Below are 20,561 nucleotides of genomic sequence, written 5' to 3' on the forward strand. Positions count from 1 at the left end.
TATATATATAGCCAAAGTTCAAATAAAATCCAGTTAGATTTTAATTGGATTATCAATTTTGTACTACAAGTCCCATCTAATTTTTATTTTTTGTACAAAGTGAATTATTGAATGTAAAAATCAAAGAGTTCAAATTCAATTAGATTCTAAATTGAATTTTAATTGGAGTTAAATTTTGTATCACATGTCTATCTAATTTTTTTAATTTTTGTGGTAGGTAAATTATTAGGTACAAAAACCGAAGAGACTAAATTCAATTAAATTCTAAATTATATAGATATATATATATATATATATAATCATTACATATTTTAGGAATGTATGTTTTAAAAAATGTGTAAATTTATTTCAAAAAAACTATGTAAATTAATACCAAGTATAATTTGAACATCTTCTAAAATATATATATATATATATAATTTAAACTGTGTAATTGTGCCCATGCATATGCACAGAGTTATACACTAGTTATTATAATTGTATTATGACATATTTGGATTAGGACAAAGTTTAGCTACAAAATTGGTTGTAGCCTTAGGCTACAAACTCACTCAATAAAATAAATATTACTACATATTTTGAAAATCTAATCGTTGAATTACATGTTCTTTACTTTCTTAATATACACGTCAATTTTTTTCTCAATCAGATATTATTTACTATATAATCTATAATCTTATATTTTATGCATAATTTTAAATTATAAAAACTTGCAATTTAAAAATTTATTGATGACATAGCTATTGATTTTTATTTTTTTTTTTTTTGAAATTTTGCAAACATGAAAGATACAAGAAGAAGATGTAATCCAATGGTGGATTTGTCAAAATTCACCTCTAATAAAAAGATATTGAGTAAGTTTATAGCCTAAGGCTACACCTGATTTTATAGCTAAACTTTGTCCTTTGGATTAAATGTTGCCCTTTAAAATATAAAGATAATTTTTCATGTAATATTTAAAAACCTAATTTGAATTTAATCAATTCACACTCTTTCAAAAATTAGCCAAGTTTCATAAATAAAACTCAAATAATTAAATTGTATTTTAATTAATTCCATGAATTAGATGATAGAAACTTGAAAAGAATAATTTAAAAGAGAAAAAGTGAACCTAAAGACTTGATCATCATGAATTAAAATTAATGCATTAAAAGGAGTTATTCATGCATTACAAATAGTGCTTTCCTTCATCCCACTATGAGACAATTAAAGGATCACGCACAATTATTTTAATCAAATAACCTATTTAGTAAATCATACGATTAAATATATGTGGATGCTCATATGAATTGTCACATAATGAAACCTACCATTGGATTTCATGTAGACATTATCTTATTTATCACATTTGTTACCCATGAATGAACAAAATTATCACTATATGTAATTTTATTAGACCGATACAAGTAAGGTATCATACAATTACATAAATTTTTAATATTTATTTTAATAATTATATATTATTAATATTTTTATGTAATATCAAGTTCTCTAGAGGTTTTAGAATTAATCTAGACTTTACCTATTTTTCTAATATTGAAAACTTACCCACTCCTCACTTTGTATATTGAAACATATATGTTTGAATTTGGAGGTGTAGAATTAATCCACCAAAAAAAAAAAAAAAAGCTTGTGCCATCTCTCTCCTTCTTTTTCTTTTTTTTTTTTTTTTTTTTTAAGGAATTTGTACCATCTCTCTTTGATTGTCATGGGCCACTGCATGTGGTACATCTATCTTGGTTTTATATCGAAAACCGACTACCAAATCACAAATCACCATCACCATCATCACATTAATGATAAGTAGTACAACGATGATTCGACCTTACATAAATCAACCCTTGTGACATAGCCTTAAAACTCCTCTCAAAACCAACTGTACCAACAGACATACACCCCTAATGAGTTGGATGAATTTTCCTCCAAATTGAATGTAAATATTTCCCTTTTATGAAGCTCAAGTGATTTAAATAGAAAAATACTCACTCAAAATTACTTTAAAGAATGAAATAAATATACCCCAAAAAAAAAAAAAAAAAAGTGAAAAGGGGCATAAAATCAGAGTGACTGTAGTGTAGGTATAAGAAATTCAATCAAAAACATGCGTAGGAAGGAGTTGATTCCCTGCAGCAAAAGTGGGGCCCATAAAAGTACGAAGATTTTGGGGGGCATATGTATCATTTTCATGAATTCAATTTTATCATCAATTCATCATCATCATCATCAATGTCATATGTGGGAGTTGTGTTCGAGTCTAGTGGGGGCTTTTTATATTACAGAAATAAGCTCCCGCACATCGCGCGCGATGCTGTCGATGTGTCTAAAAAGGCCCAGCTCAGCCCACAGGACCCAAGTAAAGCCAAACAAGTCCCTTTCACCCCCCGTCTTATCTGTCCCCTACGTCATCATCCCCCCACTCACGTCGGCTCCAACCCATCAAATTAACATATATAAAATATATTTTTGGGGTGTTGCCTTTATTTATAGATAAAATATATTTTTAACTTATGTAGAATGTTTTATATTATAACTAACTTTATCACATGCATGAACAATGAGGTTTAATTAGTGAGGTTATACAGGGAGAAATTTCTAAAAAATTAAAATTTAAAAGTTTATTTGGTATTTTTTTTTTTTTGTTGAATTACAATTTTAACTTTTTTTTTTTTAAGAATAAAGATTATCCAATTAACTTAAGAGTATTTTTGACATTTTTTGAAAGTATTACTAATTTTTTTAATCTTCTTAATATATAGAGATAACTAGTATGTAATTCATGTTTGTGTTTTTGCAAAATATGGAAATATTTATTAGTGGTGGTAATAAGGTGGCCTCTCAGTTTTTACTCTGAGCATTACAAATGGGGTCATTTGGCACCAAAATTGTTTTTTTAAAAAAAAATTATTTGGACATATGACATAAAATTATAATTCAATTAGAAACTAATTTTGATTCAATTTGAATTATAAAATTGTACTTCACCTTAATCCGGAATGATAACAACCATCCCAGCCTATTTAGACTTGTCCTTAATATGTTACTTAAGAGTCTATGACTCACCAAACAAAAGTAAAGGATTCTGTCCTTAAAAATGATGCATTTTTATCTTCTAAATCATCCTCGGCTTTTGGGCAGCATGATAATGGCAATTATATTGGACTCCTTAGTTTTCAACGTGAAGTAAATTCCTTTAGTGAAATTTCAAAAAAAATAAAAAATAAACCTCTCATCTTCCTCTAAATAAACTCACTTAGCACAAAAATTAATATATATTTAGGTAGAATATAAAAAAAAAAAAAAATTAGACATCTAATTTAGAATATATACACCGGACGAGGTTAGGAGAGCCCTATTTCAAATGCATCCCTCAAAATCTCCTGGTCCTGATGGTATGTCACCTTTTTTCTTTCAAAAATATTGGAATATAGTTGGATCTGATGTAACTGAAGCTATCTTGTCAGTTTTAAATTCTGGCCATATGTTGCGAAAAATGAATTTACTCACATTGTACTAATCCCAAAAAAGAATGATCCAAAGCAGATGTCTGATTACAGGCCCATTAGTTTGGGTAATGTGGTAGCTAGAACTCTCTCTAAGTCTTGGCGAACAGGTTGAAGACTATCTTACCGACCATAATATCGGAGGCCCAAAGTGCATTTGTTCCAAACCGGTTGATAACTGACAATACCACTGTGGCATATGAACTGTTGCACAGGATGCGAAATAAGAGAAGGGCAAGGTGGGACAAATGGCGGTGAAGCTTGACATTAGCAAGGCCTATGACCGAGTGGAGTGGGGTTTCTTGCGGAACATAATGATAAAATTGGGCTTGGATTGCAGATGGGTCAATATGGCAATGGAAACAATCACCACAGCATCTTATTCCGTTATTATCAATGGGGAACCTAAAGGTTTTATCTCTCCCTCAAGGGAATAAAACAAGGGGACCCGCTTTCGCCATATTTGTTCCTATTATGCGCAGAAGACTATCGGCCTTATTGAGGAAAGCTGAAGAGGTCCGATCTCTTAAGGGAGTTTTGTCTAGCAAACATGGGGTACATATTTCACACCTTTTGTTTGCGGATGATAGTCTTTTGTTTTGCCAAGCAAGAGCCAACTAATCTTTTGTTGATGTTAATCACTATGATGGACAGACAAAGATTTGTATGTTGGTTGGTGACACTGTGTGTGAGAGTTTCACCTTTCAAGACCACACAGAAGAGGACATTTAGCAACCTTTCCTTCAAGCAAGAAAAAGAATGACAGTGATTGCTTTGATTCGTTATTTCTTATCTTTAATGAACTAAACTACACCTTAAGCTTTACCATGAAGCTGAAGTAACGTACTGGAAGTTGTAAAACTCCCATCAAGGAAGAGTATAAGATAAAAATGGGTGTTTATTATAATATTTAAAGCATATGCATCATGTGGTGAGATAGATGACACATATGCCGGATTTATAAGATCATTATTGCATTATCAAACACAACAATTATTTCTTCATGGGCAAAGGTTTGATTGTTAAAATGCCTCTCTTATTGCTATTGTTTGCCATTATTTTTTTATCATCTTGGTGTAGCTTAACATCTATCAAGAAAGTTTGGACAGCCCAGTTGGTACAGTATATAGAAATTGAATGGATTTCACCAAATTGGAGTATTGGACACCATTCATATCCAAAATCCAATGCCATATTGGGCTTTGTTTGATGTCCATGAATCATCATCTTTGACTGAGGATAGTGTTAGAGAAAAGCCCATTTAGGCCTGTTACTTGAGCTTAATGACAAAATTTACTCCACGATCAACTACTCCAAGTAGGCTCAGAAAGTGGACCTTAAATTTATAACCACAAAAAAGAGTAATACAAAAGAAAAAAGGGTATATTTTGAGTTAATAGTGTGTACAAGGCAACCAATGAAAACAAAGAACACCGACACCGACATTAAAAAGCAACTTATTTGTTAAACCAAAATTGGCTTTTGTCTTTTATAATCATTCACTTGAATCACCAATTAAGCCAAAGATCTTTCTCAAAAAATAAATAAATAAAATAAAATAAAATTAAGCCAGAGATACAACAAAAAGTCAAAAGCCTTAAAACTTGAGGATGAAACTGTTATAATGATTATCATCATGTACCATAACTCAGTCAAATTAATATAAAATTCAACATAGTATGTCCATAATATAAGGATTTAATTTATTTGATATAAATTGACACAGGATATATAATCCAATGACAATTTTCATCAATAGAATATAATTTTTTATAATAATATTAAGAACACAATTATTTTTATAATTTGTTAAAATAAGAAATTGTGATTAAAATGATACTACTTTTACGTGAATATACAATTTATCACGCATAAAGAAAAAAAAATTGCAAATATATCATGATTGTAGCTGGCAAAATTATTCTTATTAAATTCTTTTTCACGTGTGACAAGTAAAATCTAATATGCCCAACCTGCATCAAATCCCAACTAGATAGAATAGTAAAAAGGGTGCCCAAATCGTGCAAAATGTGATTCCCATAAAAAGAAAAAGGATTAATAAAGGGTGACAATTTGATAAGAATAAATAATTATCACCCAAAAAATAAGAAAAAGTACCAAAATAAAAGTAAACCACTTTAGTAAAAGACTAAATCTGACACATGAACATGTGTCACACGTTTATTTCATAGGACCCACAGCTAGAATGAAAAAATAATAATAATAATAATAAAAAGTGAAGAAAAATAGAAAAGAGAAATGGTAAGATAATAAACTTTTTGTGACAATTTATTTGCGTAACAAGGTGTGAAGAGTAAAGTAAAATTAGTAAGTTTATATGAATTTATATTTTCATTTCTCCCGACCCGTTATATGAATAAATTGCAATAAAATTATAGCAAAAGTTGTGATATTCGCATTATTGCAGAAAATAGTTTAGAAGTGTAGATAGAACTAATCAAAAAAGAAGTGTAGATAGAATACAGGGAATCTAGTGTTAGATTGAGAAAGTGTGTTGTGAGGATGAGAGACAGGTCAGAGAGCGCGATACGTGGATGACGCAATCAACGTCAGGAGAGGGGTCTTGTCATTTGTCACCTATTGATAGTGTGACAAGACTCGTGACGTTAGAAAGACCCTTCTGAGTTAACAATCAATCCTCCCTTCTCTTTCGCATTACTTTTTTTTTCTTTTTTTATTTAATTTAAAATTTTATAATAAATTAGGATATTTAATTTATTTTTAAAAATACTGAAATATATATATATATATATATTTTAATAAGTGTTACACCCTACTCACATGTGATGATGAACCTTACAAATGTGGGAAGTACATATGATTGAAACATTACATATTACTATTACACCTAATACTTGATCAAAGTATAGGTTTTCAAAAGCAATTTCTTTTTCCTTTTCAATTTCAATAATCTAAAAACATAAGTCAAATACTTCTTCTCTTTGGGTCTATTTATTTTAACTAAAAAATTCTAACTATTTTCAATTGCCTCTATTTTTTTTCCTAAATACTACTATATTTTTGCATAGTTTATAACAAAAATAAATAAATAAAGAACTCGTCCAAATGAAGCAATATATTTAAAATCAATAAATGATCTTTTTTTACACATGTATTGCTATCCACAGTTTGAATAAAAAGTAAAAACAAAAAAAAATTTGATATTATAACTCCAATCAAATTTAATATACTTAATAAAAAAATTTATAAATACAATGCATAAACTTTTTTTTCTTGAATAATAAGTTCACTAACACGTACAAATAAAACAATATTGTAAATTTTAATTAATTCAGCTGGTAAAGTATCTTGTTTTTGAATAAAAATTTTGTACTTCAAACCTTGCCTATTCCATAAAAGTTAAAACCAATTAATATCTTAAAAAATTTTAAAAGAATATCAACATATATTTATTCAATCAGCTTTATTAATACCTTAACTTAGTAATAAAGATTAATGTATATTTAAATAGGACACATAAGCAAAAAATTAGATATCTAATTTATAATCTATATATATATATTCTAAATTAGATGTCTAATTTTTNATGATGTAATCATTAAGGGTGATATCTGATTGTTAACACCTTCGCATAATTAAGAGCCAACTAATCAAACTTGAATAATCAGTTTCTCTCACTTCAGGTGAGCTCTCTCTCTCACATTTTCTGGTGAGGTCACTACTTCTCACTTCAGGTGAGACTAGTTTTTCTATTATTTTTCTCCCATTTAAATAACAATCTTGGTGGTTCTAAGTTAGTTACAGCGCATTTCTCCAGTGTTCTAATTCGGTAAGCATGGACTTAGAGTTCATAGAAAGGGTACAAAATATGTCTCTGACAGAAGAAGAAGGGGAAGAGATTAAGGTAGGGGGAACACACAGGAACAAAACTCTTGAAGAGTGCTCACTCAGCTTACTGGGACGTTTCCTCACATCCCGCCCTTACAACCAAACTGCCGCAAAATCACTTCTAAGGTCAGTATGGAAGATGGGATCTGACCTGAGGATTGTGGACGTAGGGGAAGGCTTGTTCCAATTCAAATTCACACTCGAAAGCCAGCTGAATTGGGTTCTCAACAATGGTCCATGGAGCTTCGAAAATCACCCTTTGGCCCTTCGGAGGTGGGAGAGGGGTATGACAGCTAGAACAGTGGAATTCCAACACATCCCATTGTTGGTTGACCATAACTAAACGCAATTGGTTTCCAAATTAATGAACCAAGAGTCATAGTTTTTTCACAAAGTTTGGGGTGGCATAGTGTGAGTGGTTTTAATAAAAGTAGTGTAAGTAGTAGGCCCTTGCGAAAGTGATTTTGCTCCAATCACGACTTGCTACTTCACTAGTTGTGAAAAATTATGGCCCTAACTTCAGGCGCTTTAATTTTTGTTTTTGTTACACTATAAAACAAACATATATGATATACTATTGGAAATAAAGGGTCTTCTTCCATTTGGAGCCTCTAGTGCATTGACTATGCTGAAAAAAGATTGAGCAGGCCTTGAACAATGTTCGACAAGAATAGAATAGAATAGTAGGAAAAACAAATTAAATTGACTTTGAAAACACTCCAAAGCTTAAGCTGGCCCAAGAGCTGCTTTATTTGAAACATATAGCTACCTAATCAACCAAACGGTGTGTCATGTCTATAAAAGCAACACTCACTGTTTTATGAAACAAGCTTCACTAGAAGCATAAAGTTTATGCTCACATTTCCTCTTCCCATCTCTCAACAAGTATTGTAAAAGTAAACACAAAAACATGGGTGCTTCTCTTTTTCCATCAGCGGCAATTGTAGGAGCTTTTCTTTTTGCTATAAACTTCCTTTGCATCATTCCTGAGCTTGCCATTGCCAAGCAAGAGCCCATTACAAGGCACTACAAGTTCGATGTATGTGTTGTGCCCTCAATTACTGAGCTGATATAGTAACAGACTTAAAATTACAATCATTATAAGAAATTTTATTTTCTACTTCCATTTTTTCATTGCAGATAAGGTTGCAAAACGTCACGCGATTGTGCCACACAAAGAGCATAGTGACAGTTAATGGGAAGCTTCCAGGGCCTGCTATCATTGTTAGAGAGGGTGACAGAGTTGTAGTTGAAGTGGTCAATCATGTTAAGAACAATGTCAGCATCCATTGGTATGTGAAAATCAGTTTCCATAATATCATTTTCTGTCACACTTTAAAGAAAATATCTACTAGCGTTAAAAATTAGCTTTACTGGCTGATAGGGATAGCAACGTGAAGTTACTAACTTTTTTATGCATTTAATACCTAGAAAATAGATTAATTGTGAAATTTTACTAATGAAAAATTTGGTGCATTTTGGATGATGATCACAGGCATGGAATCCGACAAATTCAGAGTGGATGGGCAGATGGACCAGCATATATAACACAATGTCCCATTCAAACTGGCCAGACCTATGTGTACAACTTCACTATAGTTGGCCAAAGAGGGACTCTCTTCTGGCATGCTCACATCTCTTGGCTAAGAGCTACTCTCTATGGACCCATTATCATCCTCCCCAAGCACAATGTGTCTTACCCATTTTCCAAACCTTTTAGGGAAATCTCCATGTTGTTTGGTACCAACTAAATCTAGAATTTTTACAACCATGCTAAATTCTACCTAAATTCACAACTTGTTAATGTGGCTAGTTGAGATTGGAGCAACATCATTTTCACTTAGGCTTACTACTAATACCACTTTTATTATAAACCAATCACAACAGGCCACGTTAATAGTCTGTGAAAAATTGTTTGTCACGTACACTAATTGAATTTATTAAAACGTAACAAATATGGCCAACTACAGGTGAGTGGTGGAATACTGATACAGAGGCAGTTATTACCCAGGCTCTTCAGACTGGAGCTGGCCCAAATGTCTCTGATGCATTCACCATTAATGGACTTCCAGGGCCATTGTACAATTGTTCCGCTAAAGGTATTAATCAAAATGATCACAATTCTCTACAAATACTAGTCTAGTCACTAAAAAAACTTGCTCTTTTTCTAATGCTCTACAGATACATTCAAGCTGAAGGTGAAGCCAGGGAAAACATATCTCCTCCGATTGATCAACGCTGACATGAATGATGATCTCTTTTTCAGTATAGCAAATCACACTCTCACCATTGTTGAAGCTGATGCAGTTTATGTTAAGCCTTTCAAAACCAATATACTTCTAATTGCACCAGGACAAACTACCAATGTTCTCCTGAAAACCAAACACCACCACCCTAATGTGACTTTTCTAATGGCAGCCAGGCCTTATTTCACTGGCCGCGGCGCTTTTGATAATTCCACAACTGCTGGTATTCTGGAGTACGAACATCCATCAAATTCTTCTTCTACAAAATCAAAAAGCCTCCCACTATTAAAACCAACCCTGCCTGCCATTAATGACACTACATTTGCTGCAAATTTTAGTAACAAATTCCACAGTTTGGCCAATGCTGAATTCCCTGCTAGAGTCCCTCAAACTGTCCAAAAGCACTTCTTCTTTACAGTAGGCCTTGGAAGCAGCCCATGCCCCAAGAACCAAACCTGCCAAGGGCCTAATGGCACAAAATTTGCAGCTACTATAAACAATATCTCCTTTACACTCCCTACAACTGCACTCCTCCAAGCCTATTTCTTTGGGAAATCAAATGGGGTTTACACCACTGATTTTCCAAGCTCACCTTTGTTCCCATTCAATTACACAGGCAATAATCCACTAAACAACACCATGGTCAGCAATGGTACTAAACTAGTAGTACTACCATTCAACACAAGTGTGGAAGTAGTGTTGCAAGACACCGGCATTCTTGGTGCTGAGAGTCACCCTCTCCATCTTCATGGATACAACTTCTTTGTTGTAGGCCAAGGTTTTGGTAACTTTGATCCAAACAAGGACCCTGCCAACTTTAATCTTGTTGATCCAGTTGAAAGGAACACAATTGGTGTGCCATCAGGCGGTTGGGTGGCAATTCGTTTCCATGCAGATAACCCTGGTAAGGACAGTATATACATATATGGATCTGGCTGGCAGCTAGTGTTCCAGTGAAAAGGACGCAAAACAGACATGACACATGTCCAAAAATGGTTGTGTGTTGATTCTATGTCTATGTTTGTTGAATGCATTGGAGCTCTAGATCGGAGATTCACCCTATATAAATAACTTTCAATATGTCCATGTGATGAATGAATTTTAATTAAAACTTACATGTCAATTAAAGAAAATCTCTCATTAACATAATCAAAATCAAGCAATAAAATAAATAGTAAAAATAAATCCAAAAATATTACCTAAAGTCATGTGGTAGAAACTCATCCGTATAAGGTCAAGTTTTTATCAAAATTACACTACAAATAATGAAAGTTATTTTATTTTCATGAAACTCTTAATAATAGAGTTTTAATCAAAAGAATATTTCAAACTTCTTATAACATTGGTAATAAAGTTTTTAGAAAAAATGTTAAATTATTAATTTGGTCCTCAAACTGTTGAGTAAAAGTTTAATTTGATCATTTGACTATGAATTGTATCAATTTAGTCTTACTTTTCAAAATCTAGTCAATTTAATCATTAAATCTTTTCTTTGTTAAAATTTTAATGAAATTTGTTTATGTGGCTCTTTGTTAAAATTTTAATGAAATTAATTTGGCAAATGGAACACACATTAAAAGGTTATTATAGAAAGTGTAAAAGTTTCAAAATCAAATTTAGTTAAAACGACTTTAATTTGATTTTAAAAATTAATGGTTTAAATTGACACGGTTAATGGGTACCACATTGATCTTATAGTTAACAGACTAAAGTCATTTAACCTAAAGAAATTATCTTATATATTGAATGCTCCACATGGCAAAAGATATTTAATGCTTACCATAAATGACGTGACACAAATACGGTGCGTAAAACCCAACTTTTATTATATTGTATTACACTCGTATGATATTCACCTCCATTCATGTCTGTTTCATTTTCTTATCATACATATTCTGTAAACCATATATTAAGCATATGATGATGAGGGTGTGTGAAATAGGTGTTTGGTTTATGCACTGTCACTTTGAGGTCCATTTGAGCTGGGGGTTGAAGATGGCATGGATTGTCCTTGATGGGAAGCTGCCCAATCAGAAGCTACCTCCTCCACCATCAGATTTTCCCAAGTGTTAAACATTGACTATTTTTAAAGATACTGAAGTGAATGTCTGTTTTGGCATAATGTTTTTTATTTTTTTTTCATAAATTATTATTGTTTTGATTCTGTTGGCTTGTTTTGTTCTTCACAAAATTATGTTAAGGAGCCTGTAAAGAGAAGTAACTCTCTAATGCGGTTATGAAATTACTATTTTAGACTTTTTAAAATTGTACTTTGTCTTTACAATGGACTGCTGCCCTGATAAATACATGTTGTAATGCCTCCTAGCTCCTACAATCGCGTTTATACTGTATCGACATTAGCAACAATAGCATCAGCCATGACCAAGATTTTAATCCCAAAATTTTGAGATTGATTATAGGTTAATCATGCTTGATCACATATATTATTTTCTGTTAGAGATATGTTAGCCCCATAGTATAGGCCCAAATCCAATCTTAACTACTTCGTGTGCAAGTCAAGTCCTTTAATTGTACTAGAAGTTTATTAACTATAGTTAATGTATAGTTAGTCTATGGTGTAACTTACTATATATACCTATATTAGGTTCATTGTAACACAAAATTTATACTACACTCTCTTAAATTAAAGATGAAGCTCTTAAGGGTTTTCTCCTTGGACGGAGGTTGTCAAGCTAAACCATGTAACTCTCGCATTCTTATATTACAATATTTTATGCTTCCTCTTTCCCATCTATTTTAGTATACTTCACATGGTATAGAGCTAATATTCAACATTTTTCATTATTCTATTATTTCATTAATGGATTCTTTTGGTCATATCTTCAACTTAAATTAACCTACTCTTGATGCAATCTCCACATTCAAAGTGTTATATGACCATTCTTTGCTAGAATTACCAAAATATATTGCAATTTCGTTACAAAAAGTAATAGAAATTTTTTTGCCTTGCAATGACACATAATTCAGCTCTTACTAACGGAAATAGAAGCCAAGACTAATATGAAAACAAAATCAAACATAAATGATGAAAATGAAAACATCCTCAAACTTTAAGGGCTAATAGTATACTTTATTATTTATTTTTTATATAATTTAAAACCGAACAAGTGATATTATGTTATTTAAAATTTTATTTCATTAAATAAAGAATTATAATTGATTTTAAACCATATTTTAAATGATGTAATATTATATTCAGTTAAATACTATTTTAAAGTGTCATTTAAAATTTCACTCCACTTAATAAAAAATGATAATTAATTTTAAATGATGTAATATTATATTTAGTTCTAACTCATATTGTATTGCATGTCTGAAGGGGATATAAATACATTGGGAAGCTTCCTTGAGTAATTAATATAACATATAGAGACACACTTTAACCCAAAAGGCCTAAGCCCAATGGGTATGTGCTCAATTATGTTATATTAACCACTCATTCTTCTTATCTTTATTCAATGTGGGACTTCACTCACACATGTAACCCTACAATCTCCCCCTCACGTGTGAGTCTCTGCCACTCTGTAGGCTTCAAGACTTCTCTATGGGCCATGAACAAGTCCTTCTCACTCCCCCTTGCCTAATGGGCTTTTAACTTCATTGACGCGTCATACATGGGTCTCTCGTACGCCATCCATGGGAACCACGTGTCAACCCCACACGCACATCCATGGGAACCCCGCACGTCCATGTCCATGAGAACCTCGCATCACACCATAATTTAGCACCATTAGCAATATTCATTTGTTGGGCTTTTTTTCTTTTTTCTTCTCCAAGATTTTTGTGTGTGGGCCGTCTAGGGTTTTTTGTCCCCGCTGGGTAGGGACCATGAACACATCACCACCTTCGCCGCACACCACCATAGGCTCTGATACCACTTGATGGGGAGATAAACACCTTGGGAAGCTTCCTTGAGTAATTAATATAACATATAGAGACACACTTTAACCCAAAAGGCCTAAGCCCTATGGGTATGTGCTCAATTATGTTATATTAACCACTCATTCTTCTTATCTTTATTCAATGTGGGACTTCACTCACACGTGTAACCCAACAATGTCATCATCATATCATGTCTCCAAGGCAAGACTGTGATCTTGGCCATGTGATCTACAAATAATCTTCATAAAACAAATTTTGAGATCATAACAATCAAAACAATAGTTCATGAGCATCAATCAGACCACCAGATTACAAGATATTCGAGAAACAAGTTTTAACGGTAATGTGCACTTACATAAATCAGACTTCGACCATAGATGAGTATTATTTCTTAATTTTGATTAGCCTGTTTTTAGACCAATTTGAATTAGGTGATGTATCGTGATCCTACTGGCTAGAAGTAGGGTTTATGGTAAGGTTGCGTACACCTGATTTAATCTAGGTGAAAGCATTTCATGATTACTTACAAAATAAGTAAATATTGATTAATTACATAATTAATTAAACATATTTTGAATTAATTTTCTAGACTTGAAAACCAAGAAAATCATCAAAGGAAGTCAAAATTCGAAGGAAATTAGATCTAAATTGAAAATGGAAACAAACGAAACGAAAAAGGAAAGATCATGGAGATCAGGAACCAAGTGTCGATCAACACTTGGACCAGAATCTCCAAACTTTCTTCCTTTTTCTGCTTCGGCTTGCTCCCCACTTAATTTGACATTGCAACCAACGTTTTTCTTTCAAAAAATCTAAATTTCTAAAATCCCACATTGCTTAGAGACCTAACCTTGGCTCCTTTACACCTAATATAAATACCCCTCTTTCCCTCCAATTCAAAACACTAAGAAAGATTGGAAAAAATAATCTGAAAGCTCTAGAGGTTCAAAATTATTCTCTCCTTCTTGAGGTGCTACCTAGTTTGTGAGGCTTTACAATGTTGTCCATACAAGTAAGGTTTCTATACCTTCTTTTTCTTTTAGTTTCTAGATTAAAGCATGTTTAGTTTCTAGGTCGTTCACATGTTCTTGTTTGTTAGCATGTTAAATCTAGGACGTTCTTAGTCCTTTCATGATTAGGGTTTTCAATTCAATTAACATGTTTGCATGATTAGGGTTTCAATTCAATTCACATGTTTGCATGATTAGAGTTTTCAATTTAAATCATGCTCTTAGATTAGGTTTTGTCACACATAACACACATATTTATCATCTCTTTCAATGTCCAATATGCGTGCCTATGAATAAGGTTTCATCATGTTCTTGGATGTTTTAATTGTGCAATCATATGTTTTGGATGATATAAACTACTTGAATAATGTGATGTGATCATTGGTCATCACAGTCTAAAAGACTAGTTTTATTAGGTAAGTTGGGTGCCTAATACCTTCCCAAACCTACCCTCCAAACTTAGATCAACGACTAGTAGATTAGGGTTTTTCCCTTGTAATCTCCTCTTTTTAGATTTTAACTATGAATCAAAGTATTGTATTTTGTTTTAGATTGTATCTAGGACCAAAGAGATGTATTTTTTTAGTTATTATCCAAGAGAGGTACAATTTTCAATTTATCAATAAGAATGATGCATTTTTCAATTTAATTTCTTATTTTTTCTATTAAAATAAGTGGTGACTTCATTGTAAAACTCTTTACCTAGGAGGGAGAATAACAACAGTAGTATCCCTCTGCTCTCTCTTGAGAGGCAATAACACAATTCCATCCCTTTCAATTGGGACATAGCCAAAACCCCCAATCCTTTAGGGTTTGGGCAGGAGGCATTGTCTCTCACAAAAATACAAAATATTTTACCTTGACTTGATAAAACTTTATTTTTCTTGTTATTGATGAAAGACAATGAACCTCCTCTCTTTCAAAATAAATGAGGAGAACTTTTAACATAACATTTAGATGCAAAATTTTCACAATATTTTTTTACCAACACTCAATAGTACGTTCTAATTTCATTTGTGATAATAAAAGTGATGTCAATACTTGATAGTTGACATAAGTGAAAATGATGTAACTCTCATCAAAACTTATCACATCAATCATTGTGAAATAATATGAAAATGATATTATTTAGTAATACAATGAAATGGAACAAAGCCAGATCATAGGTCTCATGTTCCCTCTTCAAATTGGTTGGAAAAAAATTCATGTAGGACAACCAAGGTCAGAACGACCAAAATCTGTCTCATCTCACTCCTTTATGGGATGAAAAATCCACATGGGATGCAGCAGGATAGAAAGAATTAGGCTAGACAAAAAATTTTGGGACAAATCTATTGCATACATTGTGTACAAATACACACTACCCAAATCATAAAAAAAAAAAATTTATGTTTTGGGTAAATTCTGTAAACTACCCTAAGGTTTGGGCTAATACCAACTAGGTCAAAGACTTTTCAATAGTGACCAACTTGGTCCCTCAATTTAATCCCTAAACACCATTAGCCATTATTTATTCTCAACCTCTTTCTCTCTTACCTCTCATCCCTCTCTAATTTTCTCAAACCCTTCTCTTCTCTTTCTTAAACCTATTTGGCTCTCTCTTCTCTCTTACCCATGGTGGCTGAAGACTCCCTCTCTCAAGCTTTGGCCATGGCCCAAACCTATGTTTTTTCATTACCATCTTGCACTCTCTCTTCGAAGCAGTGGCCATAGAGACAGTTGGCTAGGATTTTTGAGCTTCGCCTCACCACCATTGTTGTTGCTCCTCGCTGACAGCTTTAATTGGGTGCTACTAGTTCTAGCCATGGAAAAGAAAGTTTGCATTTGTGTTTTTGTTTGGGTTTGGGTTTGTGTGCCAAATGTCAAGGGAATATTTGGCTAAGACCTATGAGCTTCGCCACCACTACATGCAACAAATCACACCAACGATGCCACCACTAGTGGCTGTCGTTTTGTCTCCTCATTCTCTGATCTATTTTCTATTTATTTCTCTTTTGGTTTGGTTCTTTGTTGGTTTGGGTTTTGGTCAATCTAGGGATTGGGTTTTTTATGATGATAAGGATTTGGTGATTTTTATTTGGGTTTGAAAGGTGGGTTTAGGGCATGGTCATTTGCAGATTTATGAGTTCTTTTTTTTTTTTTTAGTTTTGTCTCAAAATGGGGCTAATATGGTGTTTTTGTTAGTGTATGTATGATTATAAATGAGTGTGTATGCTTTGTAATATAGGATTTTGGGGATTTGAGTTTTATATGGCAACTAGCAACCCCCTCTCATTTGTATATGTGGTTGATACACTCGAAATACAACTTATATTTTACAAGTAAATAAAAAGACATCGAAACTCGGACTACTAGTCAAATGGATATAACTGACAACAAAAATAAATAAAAAATTAGTTGAAAATTTGAGACATGTGATATTTATATGCCAAGGACACTTATCTAGCTAACATAATTCCATTTAGCGGTGTGGGGGGATTTCCTCCAAACTAGTTTGTACTTAAACTTTGTTCTTTTGTTATTATTCTTGTTTATAGCCTATGTTTTTATTCTTTATAGTTGAATATGTTTATATTCTTATTTATATAATCACAAAAGTAAATTAATATCTATAATAAATCTAGAAAAAACAACATATGCATCCACAATTGGTGTACTTAAATGTTTTTTATTTTCTAATATGTAATCTTTTTGTTAAACATAGCCTAATAATTTTTTTTTGAACTGATAGCTTAATAAATTCCAACTTACTAATTGTTTTTATACATTTTTTTAGAAATATAGAAGGATTATGAATATTATGAGAATTATTATTTTTAATATAACACAAAAAGATATTATAAAAATTAACATACACATAAACTTAAACAATAAATGTTTTTTGTTGGCACTTTTTATGGAAGCTTTAAAAAAGAATTAATGGGATTCCAGTAAGTTTTTTTTACTATAATTTCTTGGCATTTCCCCCTATTTCTATTCAAGGTCTTATTTATGACTTAAGGGATAAGTAGAGACATTGTGTTGTCTAATAGTTCATAGTTCACACACTTGGTTCACTTGTTGCTGGAAGTAAAAGGAGGACATTACATAAGAAATAGTAAGTTTAAAGACACACAAGAAATCCTTTGGGTATTCTTTAAAATTGCTATTTGTAGAACCCAATAAACTTGGTTGTATCCTGGGGACAAGTTTGTAGAAACCCTATAGTGACAAATATTGTCTAAGGATAACATTCAATTATGCCTCCTAGTCAATCATAATTTCAATTTACTTACTGTATTCATTTTGTTCTTTTGTTGTTACTCCTTGATTTGGTGAAATCTCTAACAGAGTGTTGGCACACATATGCTAATAATAGTATTGTTAGATGTTACATTTTAGAGAAGCTCAGTAGAATGAAGTTTTTTTGGAAAAGTTTCAATTTTCTTTTGGCTCACTAATAACAACATTGTGTACAAATACCTAGGCTGCTAAGGGGTGTAGATTTTTTATTGGACTTGTTATTAATTTAGCAGTCTAGCCTCCATAGGGACAAATATTGTCTAAGGATAACATTCAATTGTGCATCCAAGTCAATCATAATTTCAATTTCCTTATTGTATTCATTTTGTTCTTTCGTTATTAATCCTTGATTTGGTGAAATCCCTAACAGAGTGGTGGCATACATATGCTTATTGTGGGGGGTAAAAGCCCAGATCTACCAATTGGGCCTGGGGCCCTGTTTTTGAGATTACTTTATGTCCGAAGAGATATAACGGGTTGGGATAGAGTTCACCTGAGGACAGCAAACCCAGAGATGGCAGAAAAGTACAATCCAAAGATGTCACCCTTTGTCCGAGGAGGTTTTACTCCTTGGATACAAATAGTTCTGATCAAATAAATGTACAAGAGGCCCGAATGCCTTCCCCGGCAATTCTAGTGACAAAGATAAGCTCTGGGCATACCTTGGGATGATAAGGATGAAGAAATATCTCAAGGAAAAGCTGCTACCACCGTATTTAATGCCCTGCAGCAGCTTTTCTAGCCGCATTTATGTGGAGAAGACTCCTGAATAGTGCAACCTCAGCTACCGCCACTCTCAAAAGTTAGAGAAGATACTTGATGTGACCTATACTCAAGTATGTAAGCAAATGGAGGACAAGTGGACGATTGGGATGATTAGAGAAAATGCTATATAAAGAAGAAGAGCCCCTGATAGAGAGGGACGGATGATCTAGAGAGAGAGAGAAGAACGAAAACAACTTTACTGTAACTCTAAGACTTGTAACCTAACTTCATTCAATAAAACGCCTCTTCGGACATTAGGTCTACCTTTGTTTTCACATGATTGCATGTTAGATTATTCGCAAATACCATAACCAACTCCTGTTTAATTCATATACGGCCCAGTTCTTTCACCCACGTTCTACAAATTCATTGTCTTAGGTTCATAGGGCTCATACTCCGTAGCTCGTGGGCTTGGACTACAAAAATTGACCTTACACTTATAATCTAATGAGTTGGAAAGGAAAATATATGGTATTAGGCTATCATAGTAGTATTGTAAGATGCTACATTTTAGAGAAGCTCAGTAGACTGAGTTTTTTCTTTTTCTTTTTCTTTTTGGGAAAAGTTTCAATTTTCTTTTGGCTCACTAAAAACACCATTGTGTACAAATACCTAGGTTGCTGAGGGGTGTAGATTTTTTATTGGACTTCTTGTTAATTTAGCAGTCTAGCTTCCATGTGATACCCACTCTAAATTTCGGAGTTTGCGCCATATATGCTCGTAAATCATCAATCAAGGGTCTTTAAGGTAAATCAATACATATAGTATAAACTGTTGAAAGTTGCATTATCTTTCAATAATTCTAAATGGTGGTGAGTTTATCAAGGATTAATGAGATGATAGCAGAGGGCTCGACAACAGGAATAAAAGGAAGGATAGTGTGGTTTGGTCAATGATTGTGAAGTAAATGGGAATGTGAATGGAGTTGGTTTAGTGTTGCGTAATGATGGATATAAAAACAGAGGGAATATTGCCTTGACATTTGATTTTTAATTTTTTTTTCCTATTTTGAAATTTAAATAATGACAAATCTATTTGTTAGCTAAAAAAACATATATGCATGTTTATGTGTATGTTTATATTTTTTTTATTCTCTGTTATATACTTATATTGAAAAATAATATTTCTTAATACAAATTCATAATCGTTCTATATTTCTAAACTATGTATAAAAATAACCACTAAGTTGGAATTTATTAGGTGATTTATACAAAAAAGAAATTACATATTAGAAAATAAAAATATTTAAGCACAATAATAGTAGATGCGCAATGCTATTTTTGTTGGATATATTACATAAATTAATTTACTTTTGTAATTATGTAAATAAGAATACTTATGCGATAAATAATAACAATAATAGAATCTATAACCAATGCAAAATATAGAAATCTGTAAGATAAATAAAATTACTCACAAACCAGATGCATAAATAATGAATTATACAAATTTTGATTAAGGCTTGTGTTTTACATAATCACCTTAAGACAATTTTTCCTTCAATCGGTGCTTTGGGACTCTTGAATGTTTGTCTCTTAGGATATCAAGATCATAACAAACAAAAGAGGCACAATAATCTAAATACTACAGTGAGCAAAATTTTCCCTTTCTCGCACTTTTACCATGAATGTGAAATGTAAAAACAAAATATATGTCATAAATCTATGAGGGACTCACTATTTATAATGGTTCCACATGAACAAACATATTGTTCCATAAATAAAAATAAATATTTCTTTAGAATAATAAATATTGTGCAGTAACATGCATTAAGATTCATAAGAACGTGAATTCATAGTGGGTCTCTATAGTTCAAAGTTGTAGGCACAAGTGTTCATTCTCTTTGTGCTTGTCAATTTGTTTGATTTTCATTACCTATAGCCACAAAAAAAGGTCATACCTGATGCATAAGGTTCTCTCGTTTCTTTGGGGTTTATTTGGAGAGTCTTATCCCCAATTTTGGAGAGTCTAATTCTTGTATCTAG

General features: G+C 32.4%; 1 protein-coding gene across 1 annotated transcript; it reads left to right on the top strand.

The window, feature by feature from the left end:
• Positions 1–8,203: 8,203 nt before the first annotated feature.
• LOC112024180 (laccase-17) lies at positions 8,204–11,875 on the top strand. The gene is made up of 6 exons (XM_024056826.2): positions 8,204–8,409; positions 8,511–8,662; positions 8,866–9,110; positions 9,341–9,469; positions 9,552–10,520; positions 11,559–11,875. The coding sequence occupies exons 1-6, from the start codon at positions 8,281–8,283 to the stop codon at positions 11,687–11,689; spliced, it is 1,755 nt and encodes a 584-aa protein (XP_023912594.1). The 5' UTR covers positions 8,204–8,280; the 3' UTR covers positions 11,690–11,875.
• Positions 11,876–20,561: the final 8,686 nt, after the last annotated feature.

Source organism: Quercus suber, unplaced genomic scaffold (assembly GCF_002906115.3).
Source record: "Quercus suber isolate HL8 unplaced genomic scaffold, Cork oak 2.0 scaffold_63, whole genome shotgun sequence".
In the NCBI taxonomy this organism is placed as follows: domain Eukaryota; kingdom Viridiplantae; phylum Streptophyta; class Magnoliopsida; order Fagales; family Fagaceae; genus Quercus; species Quercus suber.

What these genes read in the sequence shown, in the direction of transcription:
- LOC112024180 (XM_024056826.2), top strand. Translation starts at nt 8,281, where the DNA reads ATGGGTGCTTCTCTTTTTCCATCAGCGGCAATTGTAGGAGCTTTTCTT. An exon ending in AACAATGTCAGCATCCATTG is followed by an intron (nt 8,663 to 8,865) that starts GTATGTGAAAAT and finishes TGATGATCACAG; the next exon opens with GCATGGAATCCGACAAATTC. An exon ending in GGAAATCTCCATGTTGTTTG is followed by an intron (nt 9,111 to 9,340) that starts GTACCAACTAAA and finishes GGCCAACTACAG; the next exon opens with GTGAGTGGTGGAATACTGAT.